General features: G+C 47.6%; 3 protein-coding genes across 3 annotated transcripts; 1 reads left to right on the top strand and 2 right to left on the bottom strand.

Moving 5' to 3' along the window:
* Window positions 1-538: 538 nt before the first annotated feature.
* MCYG_03117 (GTPase-activating protein GYP7) lies at window positions 539-3,295 on the bottom strand (the record flags this gene model as incomplete). Its single annotated transcript, XM_002847565.1, has 5 exons — window positions 539-915; window positions 978-1,296; window positions 1,360-1,601; window positions 1,719-3,087; window positions 3,149-3,295. The coding sequence occupies 5 exons, from the start codon at window positions 3,293-3,295 to the stop codon at window positions 539-541; spliced, it is 2,454 nt and encodes an 817-aa protein (XP_002847611.1).
* A 2,379-nt stretch (window positions 3,296-5,674) lies between these two features.
* Window positions 5,675-9,050, top strand: MCYG_03116 (F-box domain-containing protein; the record flags this gene model as incomplete). Its single annotated transcript, XM_002847564.1, has 2 exons — window positions 5,675-8,051; window positions 8,107-9,050. The coding sequence occupies 2 exons, from the start codon at window positions 5,675-5,677 to the stop codon at window positions 9,048-9,050; spliced, it is 3,321 nt and encodes a 1,106-aa protein (XP_002847610.1).
* Window positions 9,051-9,647: 597 nt separating this feature from the next.
* On the bottom strand, window positions 9,648-12,022 carry MCYG_03115 (catalase isozyme A; the record flags this gene model as incomplete). The annotated part of the gene is made up of 3 exons (XM_002847563.1): window positions 9,648-11,359; window positions 11,424-11,736; window positions 11,792-12,022. The coding sequence occupies 3 exons, from the start codon at window positions 12,020-12,022 to the stop codon at window positions 9,648-9,650; spliced, it is 2,256 nt and encodes a 751-aa protein (XP_002847609.1).
* Window positions 12,023-12,187: the final 165 nt, after the last annotated feature.

Genomic DNA, 12,187 nt, shown 5'->3' with positions numbered 1-12,187 from the left:
CGGCTTTTTTCACCTTTTTTTTTTATTTGTTTTTTCGTTACTGTCTTGGTTACCATTGGTTTTATGTTATTTCAACATCTCTGCTTCTAGCGGTTCATTTCTGTAAGTATTGGTTAAATGTCTCTCGCATCCCAATATTCTTCTAAGCATATACCCCTATTGTCTCGAATTATAAACATTAGTCTTTTTCTTCTCCGAATCATGACATTATATCCCAACCTAGATTTGTGCGGCGCGTAGCATAGACACGTTATAGAGAAAGATGTGTGCATTCATCGCCCATGGTAGGAAATATAATTAATCAGTAACCCAGGAAATCCAAATGCCAGTACCGGAGGAACTTATTGATAGAACGAGACGTAATGCTTGAATAAATGTTAGATAATATGCCCAAGTCCCTATCGTTGCATATACTACTATTAAGTGGAATAAATCGACTAAAGACGTTACATCAAGGAAATTCGTCAAAAAGCCCCATCCGAAAAGGGGGTAAACGCCAGCGAAAGGGGGCAACTCCCCATGCATGCATTGAATTTGATTACTTCGTCCCAAGGCGTGTATGTTCCCGAACCTCTTTAGGATCCATAACTTCTACCTCCCGGCTGAGTAGTTTGCGAAGTTGAGGAGTAATTATCTGGTTGGTCTCAGGTTCAGGTTTAGAGCTGGCCTTGTTGGTAGCTTTAGCTCCTCCGGTAGCTGATGGGCTAGCTCCAGTGGCTGTGGCAGAATTGTCCGCAGGGGGTGAAGAAGAACTGCTTGGCTGAGATGCTGGGCGTGTTGTTCGTTGCCGCACAGGTGCTTGCGGGAAGTTATACTTCTTATCAATGGCTTCAACCTTCTTCTCAAAACGGTGGAATAGGGCCTCCGCCCGGCTCAAAGTCGGTATCAAGTCGATTGTATTTGAGAGTTCATTGACTATAGGTAGGTTAGATCTTGAGCCGATCGTTTTCTTAAGCAATTAGTGATGTTAGGCATACCGTATTTCAGGACCTCATCGAAGTGATGCAGGTGCGCCATGATCACGTCGCGGTGTTTCTCCAGAATGGCCAAAGCAACGAAGATGTGGAAACTGCTAGATAGATAGTCGGTCCATAGAGCTTCCCAGAGCCTAAGACAGTCGACCCATTCGAATTCTCGTTTGAACCAGACTAGAAGCATGCGGAAGAAGAAGAAAAAGTTGGTACTTTCTGCCTTTTGTAGGTGGAGATATAGCTTTGGATCCATCAGTTGAAGGAGTTGGTCGAGAGTTAATAGCTGCTGACGCATTCCAGATTGGTCGCGGAGGAAGTTCCGTTCCTAATTTGTGTTTCTTAATAGGCTGCACTTTATAATAATTTTGACAGACACTTGTATGCTCACCATTCTGTCCATGAATCCAACGAATCCCCAGAATGCCACTGCGTCGTCTTGCATCACGGCATATATTGGACTTAGAAGGTCACTCATACCCTGTACATATCCGAGATCTGTGTTATACTCGTTATACGTGAGTAACATATCCTTCATCTGTTCCAGGTGCACATTTGTCCCCGTCTCTGCAAACGGTGAGTCTGGGTCTGGATGAGGTGTGTCCTCCCCGGCAAAAAGGGGAATATTCCGATCTGTCCGATGAACGTCTTTCTCTGCATTTAGAATACCAAGGGATGGTTTGTAGTTAGTCATCTAAGGAACGCCGGTAAAATTATGGACAAAGCAGGCCATTAGGGGAGGCACCCTACCTATTCGATTTTTCTGCTCTCTGAACCATTCCTGCTCTTTTGGAGTGGATGCTCCGTCAATCATACGCTCCCACCAAGCCCCCTTCAAGCGAATGTATTCATCTCTTCTTGAATTCATGACGGCTCGTCGCTCATCCTCGCTACTATCCCAGGCATAGAACCCCAGGAGGAAGAGCCATGCCTCCTTTCGGACACCATCATTCGGTTCCAGGCCACCATGGAAAATCCGCTCCTTGGCCTCACCAACAGTAACCTGTAATCTCCCAGTCGTCCCATGAAACCACCCATTCCACTCCTCCAGAGTGACTGGTTTACGTTTATCACTGATGCTCATCTGGGCGGCTTCCATATCAAGAATTTCAAATTCACCGACGGAACTGTTTTCCATAGCTAATACGTCGTTTGCTGTCCATATTCGCTGGTTGCGCTCCCGTTCGCTCTGTTCTGCAATACCCATCGCCCAGCGGGCAAGGTACAGTCTAGCGCTGTCAAATTCGTCTTGTAGTGTTTGCACTTCGGGATTCCTCATAAGACGTCTAACTTGCGGAGGCACTCGAGGGTTATCTGCAATATCCTGAGCGGTTCTGCGAGTAAATGTTGTGATTTTGCTAAACTGTTCGAGGACCATCCACCTTGTTTCTTTGAGGGCCTTTGTAAAGGGGTCCATTGTCGCGTCTTTCGGGGCTTTACTAGAACTCGGCTGGCCGCCTGGTTTTTCTATTTTACCCTTGGCCTGTCCGAATGCTGTCTTATCTTCTTCAGTCGGGTTGATCAGATAGGCACTTGGGTCCTCTCCGGAGCGATGGACATCAACATATCTCCGCAACCATCGGAGTACTTCATCACCTCCCCAGAACATACTTCCATCATCGGCGAACGGGTCAAAGTTTTCCTTTGTTCTCTTCTTCTTTTGTAATATGGTAGACTCGCATTCGCTGTCGTGGAAGAACAGCGCAGGAAAACTATCTCCAGCCTTTGTGTTGATAACGACACTACCAAACCACCATCCTAGACTGGGTGGCCGAACTAAGAGCGAGTATATCTGGGATAACGGGATGGCGAATGCGTATGACCCGATAGGACCGGCATTGCTATCGGTCGTGGGTAGTGGAGGAACAAGGTAAGATGTCCGTGGAGGTGAGTTGCCGTCTGATAAATCTACTTTGACATAGACATTGCGTTCATCTCCCAAGGATGACTCGGGAACCCATGACAGTAGGAGTGATGACGGATCAACGGTTTTATCTTCTGAGGATGGGGAGGAAGAGTGAGAACTCTCGCGAGGAGCAGAGGAGGCGGCGTTCTGTTGAACTAATGCAATAAAGCCGGGTATATTGTCCTTTGAAGAGGCAGTCGGATGGACATAGACCTGTGCCAACCGGTCAGCTAGACATGTTACTCCGCCTATTAGACAGGCACACAAGACGCACCTTGCTTTTAGAGTAAAGCAGCCTCACACCTTTTCCCGAGCTTGTATAAGTTACTGCATTATAATCCCCTTCCTCATCGTCTCTGACATTGTAGAACGATCCTGCCGGAGACGGAGGCGACGCTGGCGGGGTGGCATTCGTAGCCATCGTGCTGTGGAGGGCTAACCGGATGAGCTGGACGTGCCTAGCCAGCGGTCATTATCCAGAACTAAAGCGAAGACAGAATATCTATCCCGTAGTTTATCACCATGAAGCAGCATTAATGATGATGCCTGGAAGTCATGTTTTCTATCTATAGATCGTTAAATGCGTAAGTGACGAAAGAAGAAAACATGTGACGTTATACATCACGTGATATAGCCAAGTATATCATTATTATTCCATGGAAGTCAGCTTGGTAGGGTGTTTAGTTTGGGTCTGATATCTGCCCGAAGATGGCAGACGGTTGCTTATGAGAAGAGCCTAATATACTAAGAAAAAATGGTAGTTATAGTATAATTATCGAGATTTATAAGGGTGCGGGTGCTGAAATGTAGGTTTTGGTGTAAAAACCTTGAAGTACCGATACTTTTGAACCCCAGATCGAGCCACAGGCTGCAACATTAATACATGATCTTTCAACAAAAAAAGCAAAGATTGATTACGCCGCTATTAGAAGTCATGGCCAAGGAATCCTCCGTCTATTCCAGTATCTAAAGAGCGTCCTTTTGATGTTACTGGTTTCCATCCAAAGCCTCAAGTATCGCAACTGGCTTCCTTTCAACGTCAAGGTAACCGCACCACAGACGGTGCAGTTAGTATTCAAAGACGATAGCTTTGAGCTTTGATCGCGGTGGTCCCATATTTCTCTTGTCTGTCATCACAAACACAAACAGAATATGGAAGAGAATTCGATGTCGTTAATAATCCTTGGCCCATCTACCAGGGTCTAAGTCAAAAATCCAATAGTTCTCTTCCAGGATTCGCCGGGTCCAGGGTCGTTGGGGGTTAGTTCGAAAAGAACTCCTGGCATATAATAGTGCTTATCAGGCAGTGATACAGCCACATCCTTACACAGGCCAGCGGAGGTTTTGGAGCACCAGCCTTTCGCAATCAGCATACAGAGTATACATACTACAAAGTAAGACTTTTTTTTTTTAGTGTGGTTACTCCCGTGCAATACGGGCCTTAATACACTTTGGCTGATCGACGACTGCTCCCCAGTGGAGGCGTTGGAGTTGCTTTTTCTGAACATCTGGTCCAACCTGTCTCTGAAGCCAACCTGCACACCATCTGGCCAACCCGTAAGATTCGCTGGAAAATACGGGCGACGATGACTGAAAACGGGCAGTTCTGTGATCGCCTATTCTTATATCAGGGCTGTTTCCCCGTTCTTGAACATATGCAAAGCGCTGACATGCCGCAGTTGTTTTCTTCTGCGGAGGTGGGCTTATCACTCAACCGGCCCTCTCTTAGCTACAGGCACTTACATATAGTTACTATATCAACTCCTCCCCTGTAGCTGCATGCAGGCACATAACACCCCAATCTATATCAATCAAACAGCCCTTGTCTTGCCCTTGTCCCATTTTTTTTTTGCCAGGGCCAGTGGGTTGTTTTTTAGTGGTCGGCTACTCCCTTTCCCAAGGATCGAAAAAGACGAAAGGCTGCAGGGTGACAATATTCATATAGATAACTAGCATGTACACATCTATCGCCTGCCAGGTACAGTCTAGCACCCTTTCAACTGCCAGTTAGTTCTGCTTAACAACAACGGATTTCTTTTTAGGACCCAATTTTCCAACAGTTATTCATCCTTTAACGCTCGTCGGGTGTGCCGTGTTCTATATCTCAATGACAGATCGACCATCGCCCCAACTCGACGGATTCGCGCGCCTATTTCTTTGATTAACCCGCCTTCGCCATATTGAACCTGTTATTGTGTTGCTCTATTATTCATTTTCGTCGCAATAGCTTGCATGGTTGTTCTGTGATCTCGGACCGGAAAAGACGAAGGTTATGAGAAATATCTACACATCTCGCTGCAAGGTCAGTTTATTTGATAGCTTTCGTCGCTTTTCTCATTCATTTTCCCTTTCTGGATGGCCTGTGACAATGAAGGGTGGCTTTTTCCCCCCTTCCCCATCTTATTCTTCCGCTTTCAAAGCCTCAAGTCGATTGCGCAACGCTCTTCTGCATATATCCATTGTCTGTGGGGAGTTTTGGCCGTTGTTATCGAAGTTGATTTATCTCATTTTCGCTGGATATCCCGTCGAGAAACGAATCATCTGTTGTGGCTTTTTTTTGAAATCTTCCTCCTATCATGTTCTCGAGCCATGTTTGCGGAAGAAGCTAGTGATTTCCTGGGGCGTTTAAAACAATGAAACCATGGGGCCTGGAGCTGGTCGGATTTCATTTAGACCTGCTGGAGGCCCCAAGGAAGAGGGGATGACAGCGATGGCCTGCAGCTGTTCCTTTTGTCACTATCCTGATGTGCGCCGAAGACTGACATGATGCATGAACTCTAGAGGTGGGATAACAGCAGCCATGACGATCATCGTGAGGTCAGAAAAGCTCGATAACCTGGTGCCATCGGCGAAGAAGATGAAGAAACTCCAGAACAGACAGTCAAGAGCCAGCACAAGCTGGACCAAAGATATATCTGCAAAGCTCGAGACCAAGGTTCAGAGCAAAATTCGCGGAAGCAAGGAGATATCGAGTACCATGGCTACCAATGCTGCAAGACCTTCAACGGCGACTAGCTTGAGACCTAGAGTCCCGCCACTGCCTCCTTATTCCCCTCTAGGAGGTTTGCAGGAGCTATTCAAGGACGTTGGAGGAATTTTTGGGCCCCAAAGAGATCTGGAAGACGAAGAAGACGGAGAAGCTGATATTGCCTCGCCGGTGACTTTTACATCTAGATCGTACGCTGCTACCATGGGTGACAGCGTCGACGAGAGATTGTGTGATGACGACAGCACCTTTTGCCAGTCCCCAGCTACAGTGACTACCATAGAAACTGGGTTTGGAAGCTGTATGCACATATCACACAGGGCAGCTCGCGAACATACCCCTGATGTTGGAGCGTCGGCCATCCCTCCATTATCCGGTAACAAATTTATAAAAAAGCAGACGATACCTCTCACTCTCGATAGCAACAACCATTCCTCGCCTGACCCCAGGTCACCAACATCGGTTACGTGCTGTTCCGCAACGACTTGTACTTCAATATACCCTTGGTCCTCAGTCAGTTGCGCTGGTGAAGAAACACCACGGAATCTCTCCCCAAAACTGACCGTGAATGGACCCATTTCACTGCTTGGATCAGTAGACGCTATGATCTCCAATGATGAATTCCGTCCGGTAAACCCCGGCGCTACTACTCTCAAAAGGAGATTGACAATACGTGAATCGAAGATGAAGGCCCTCCCCCCTTATCCACCCCTGCCGGAGACAGTAGCCGCTCAGTCGCAGGAAACAGAACAGTCACTCGTGAAACGCTCCAAGAAGACCACCCGTTCTAGCTATTCACCAAACGCGCTCTGTCTACCGCAAAGACCCCAGGAAAGTGATTTCGAAATGCTTAACAATACATTCCGGCAATCTAATTGTAATTCATTGTTTCCCTCTTTGGAAAAAGCAGCCGAAGACCTCGAGGCTCATCTTTTAACGATTCCTTCCACTAGAGGAACGCAGCCAAACTCACGATCCCCTTCTCCATCACCCTTTAAAGCCGTCAGCGACAGCGAGAGCCAGCTAGAGGCCACTACCCCTGAAACCCAGAACGACAAGTCTCCAAAAATGGACTTAGCCCGAAGCAGCCTCGATCGTCTTCGGGAGAGCATAGCATCAAAGCAAAAGGTCCCCCTCTCTCGCACAAAAAACCAGAAGTGTGCACACTCTGGCTTGAAGAGCAAATGGACTCGCCTTTCCACATTCTCTAAGCGAGGTGCGCTAGGGAAACCGAAGCTACATTTAGACTTACCTCCTCTCAAGCTACCTCCAATGCAGAAAAGCAGCCCAATAGAAAAGCTAGATTTCGGTCTGAACGTGGTTCTGGACCTTCCTGCAGGCTTTGCGGAGCTTGATGCACAGCCTTCACCACGAGAAGAAAATAACGCTGCCAAAACTAACAAGTCTGCGCCTAAGCCGTTGACTGATAACATAATTCTCCAAATTCTCAAAAATGTGGGCTACTTTGATGACTTGTTCAATTTAGCAATATCAAGCCGATCCTTTTACCAAGTTTTCAAACAACACGAGCTTGCCCTACTCCGAAATACCCTGTCCCTTATGTCGCTGCCAGCATGGGAGCTGCGTGAAATGAGCCCGCCATGGGATGATGATGGTGTCTCTCGCCTCGGTGTGAGCGTAAAAGACGAACCCATCCCCGAATATACACCACGCCTTTATCTCCAGCACTACTCTAGGGACCTTTACGCCATGGTCGCTCTAAAGTCTATGATTCTTGTACACTGTGAGAGTTTCCTTCGGGTAGAAACCTCCCGTGCCTTGGCAGGCTTGGATGAGCAACGCTCGGCGGAAATGGATGATGCTTTCTGGCGTGTGTGGACGTTCTGCTCGCTTTTTGGTTGTGGGAAAGGAAGAGAAGGAGATATTGAAGCTCAGGTTGACTGGCTTAGAGGTGGAATCCTCGCTGAGTCTGATACCAAGCCGTCAGCATCGATATTTAGCCCTATGCCGTTTATTAGCAATCTCTTGCTTGACCCGCCACAAGGATTTGCTAAAGGAAACAACGGAGGCTTAACAGCAGAGCAGCTATGCGATATGTCCGAAATTTGGACCTGTCTCGTCAACTTGCTCAGTGTTTTCCACGGAAAATGCAAGGAAGCACGCAAATATGGCGTCTTTGACAATAAAGATGTAACTCCCAGTGATGTTGCACAGGAGGAAGCCTTGCTCGGTAAGCATTAGACCACTATTCATCTTAAGTATCATGGAGCTAACAGCGGTAACAGAAAATTGGACTCGATACCTCCTAACATTGGGGCCTTCTGTCGTCCTTGCTCTTATTAGTTTTGCCCCTTCTACTCCAGTAGAGCAGAAGTTTGCCCGGGCCAAATCTCTCGGTTGGACCCGTTGGGAAGCCCCTATGAAATCAGAGAACGAACCCGCCCGCCAGTTCTTCAAAGAAGCTGTCTCACGGGTTTGCCGAGATCTTCCTTCCAGGCCAATTTCCCTCTCCTCCTCCAATCAATCCTCTCTCTCCATTAGAATATCTCCACAAAGCTCAAGATCGAACCGAAGCAGCCAATCGAGCATCGGAAGCCTAAATAGCGCTCGTCGCCAACGACAGGCCGGATTTGCCGCTGAGCTACGCAAGAGAAAAGTATCTCTCGATACAGGATTAGGCATTGCCAATGCTATTCCTGACTGTGACGAGCGACCAACTCCAATCTCAGAAGTCGTCATTAATAAATTTATCTCCTCCGAGTCTGGGACGCCGTATCTCCACCCTAACCCCCGGATTCCGGCATCTTCTACCTCAAGCCCAAGAAAACACACCTCTTCTCCTTCATTATTCTCATCACGACCAACCCCGTCACCTACATTCCCGCCGGTAGAGGAGAAAATCTCCCAAGGCCGCCAGCCAATGCCCTCTACTAGTCGTCTAGCACTATATCATTCCAATTGTCAGGGTCCAGTAGTCCCAGATCCAGCTGACTTGGCTCTGCAAAAGATGGTGTATGAGCTAGGATTCAACGAAGAAGATGCTAAATGGGCTTTAAAACGAACCGATACTGGCGAAGCAGTTGATATAAATGCTGCGGTTCACCTCTTACTCGTTAAATCCTGCAAAATCAACCCTTCGTCTGTAGAAATGGGCCTTCGACAGCGCGAATCAAACATTCCTCAGACGAGGTCGTATGAGGTCTACAGACCTACCTGGAGGTGGGCATGAGCTTCTTATATCCATTCCTATCATGTCTGCTAGCCGTTCCATACAGAAGGAATGGCATATATAAGACCATAACAGCTGGCTGTACCGCCATATTACCTCGCAAAGCATACATATACGTGTGTGTGCACTTCTATTCCATATTTACAATATTCTTTTGTCCGACTGATTGAGTTTCATATACTCTCGTCTCTCTTTATACCCAGAAAGGAGTTATTTCTTTTACAATGATTGTTTCACTATAGCGTTATACCCTTTCCTTTGTCTGGTCTCTCGTTTCAATGCCCCTGGGGAATAATAGGATGGAGCATAGGTGACCCTTAGGCTCACCACCACCTACAATTGTATAATGACCTGTGTTTTCTATATATATTCAAACAGCTTATCATCACTCCTAAAGAATAAGAAATGAATAATTAATGATAATATATTATTACGCTCGCAATGGCTTATATTTCTATGCGGTAAAGGTTTCCGTTAAAAATCACCAACTTCATATTATTTGGAACAAAGTAGTTATCCTAAATTATTAAACTACAACATTAATTCGAACAATTTCAGCCGTCAATTTCCAGACCTCGTTCATCAAAGGCTACTACTCTACCAAGCAAGCGAAGCAGCCAGTCCATCAAGCTCCCTCTCATAATTCCTATGGCGCGAGATATGATAGAAGAACTTCCCCAAGAAATCACCGGCGTCCTTGAAGATTTTGATTCCCTCCGTCAAGCTCTCAGGCTCATGCAGCTTACAGCTGGTAACTACGCCGTAGCTCTCCACAACTCCAGCAGAGGACGAATCCGCAAATTCAAGCTGCGGCACATCATTACCTAACACCTGAGCGACAAGATTGACCGCATCACCCGTGGCGCCGATGGTCTTCAAATGGCCGAATGATTCTGCGATCCAGTATCGAATCTGGCCTATCTTGCTCAGGATGCGGATATGTTCGCCTCCTGGGATGAAAACGGCGTCGAACAAGGTGGAGCGCGCACCGTCATACTGATGGTCAGGAATGATGCCCTTGTCGGTCTCCTTATGCTGGTGTGCGGCGAAGATAGGCTGGCGCTTAGTTCCAATGACAAAGGGTAGAGCTCCGGCTGCTTTGATTGCTGTTTTGGCAGAGATGAAGGCGACTGGGTCATAGCCATCTCCAATTAGAATAGCAATACGACGGGATTTGATGGTCGGAGTTCCACCGCCAGCCTGGGGGTGTTTCTCGTTGATCTCTGCCTGGCTCAGGTTGATTGTCTTCAAGCCCTGGTTTGGACGAGGTGACGATTCGGGCGTTTCTGCTCCGACAAGAGGCGCAACGGCCTTTGCGAGAGGGAGGTCAATCTCGGCCAGACGCTGGACTACTCGAGTGTAGACGGTTGGATCGTCACAGTGATCCAATTCAAATGCAAGAGCATTTTGAACATGCTTCTTCTCGTAAGGGGTGAGTGAGTTGTAGAACAGCTGAGCTTGGTTGATATGCTCACGGAACTTCTTGCTCAAAGTTCGCTGTTTGATATTCATTATCTTCTCAGGGAAGGAGTGGAATCCCTCCCCGGGCTTTGCAGGAGGGCATGCATCGAATCTGTTCGGCCAGTAATTGACGGTTCCCTGAGTGATCTTGTGGCGCATTTGTCCGTCGCGGTTATGGTTCATCACGGGGCAGACTGGGCGATTGATGGGGAGCTCCTCCCAGTTGGTTCCCAGGCGAGAGAGTTGGGTGTCAAAGTAAGAAAAGTTTCTGCCTTGGAGGAGAGGATCGTTTGAGAAATCGATACCGGGAACAATGTGGCTGGTGCAGAAGGCCACTTGCTCTGTCTGAGGGAAGAATTCGTCAATATTACGGTTTAGCTCCATCTCACCGATGTACCTGACCGGCACCAAGTCCTCGGGCCAGATCTTAGTTGCATCAAGGATATCAAACTCGAAATCATGCTCCTTATCGTCAGGGATGACTTGAATCCCCAGCTTCCATTTGGGATAAGCCTTGTTGTCAATAGCTTCCATCAAGTCCTTTCTGTGGAAGTCGGGATCTTGGCCTCCTATCTTAAGAGCCTCATCCCAGACAAGTGAATGGACACCAAGCTCCGGGGTCCAGTGGAACTTTACGAAATGGCGTTTTCCATCCTTGTTGACGAGAACGAAGGTGTTGACTCCGAATCCTTGCATCATACGGTATGATCGTGGGATTGCTCGATCAGACATGGCCCACATGAACATGTGAGTTGCCTCTGGATGGAGATAGACAAAGTCCCAGAAGTTGTTGTGGGCAGTTTGGCCCTGGGGGACCTCATTGTGAGGTTCCGGCTTGACAGCATGCACTATACAATGGCCGTTAGTCCATGATTGATCTAAAGTATAAGGAGATAAACAGTGGGTACATACCAAAGTCTGGGAACTTGATGGCATCCTGGATGAAGAAGACGGGAATGTTATTTCCCACCAGATCCCAGTTTCCTTCCTCAGTATAGAACTTGACGGCAAAGCCACGGACATCTCGAACAGTGTCTGCACTCCCTTTGCTTCCCTGGACGGTAGAAAAGCGAACAAACACGGGCGTCGTGCGAGACGTATCCGTCAGAACGCCCGCCGAAGTGACGTCCGCAGCACTCTCAAAGAGCTTAAAATGGCCAAACGCACCAGTCCCACGAGCATGAACGACTCGTTCTGGAATCCGTTCGTGATCAAACCGGTGAATCTAGGATTGCAACCGTAAGCTTTGTGATAATAAGGAGCAGAAGAGACGAGCAGACCTTCTCTCGAGCGATCTGATCCTCCAGCATAGACGGGCCGGAGTGAGAGCTATCAGAAGCCCTCAGCCACTCGTCCGTATTTTCGACCTTGGTGCCATGGTCGGTGGTGATGGAGCCTGCAGTATGGATATCACACGTATCCTTTGCGACGTCCGCCAGCTTCTTGTCGTGAGGATATAGGCCCTGAAGGGTCTCCTGCACCTTGCGTATGCCTTCTCCAACAGTCGACATAGTGAACGTATGCGTAGAACTATTCAGGTATCCGTGGTAGACCAACGCAGCATTCAAAGGGTGGTTGGTAGTTGTCCCAGAGCTCTATCGGGCTGAATGAGCTGACCGGCTACAACCATTATTAATTGAATAAAAGACAAAGCCATTGCTGCTTAATCCACTTGA

This window comes from Microsporum canis, genomic scaffold (assembly GCF_000151145.1).
Source record: "Microsporum canis CBS 113480 supercont1.3 genomic scaffold, whole genome shotgun sequence".
NCBI lineage: Eukaryota > Fungi > Ascomycota > Eurotiomycetes > Onygenales > Arthrodermataceae > Microsporum > Microsporum canis.
This window is presented reverse-complemented; position numbering and strand designations above follow the sequence as displayed.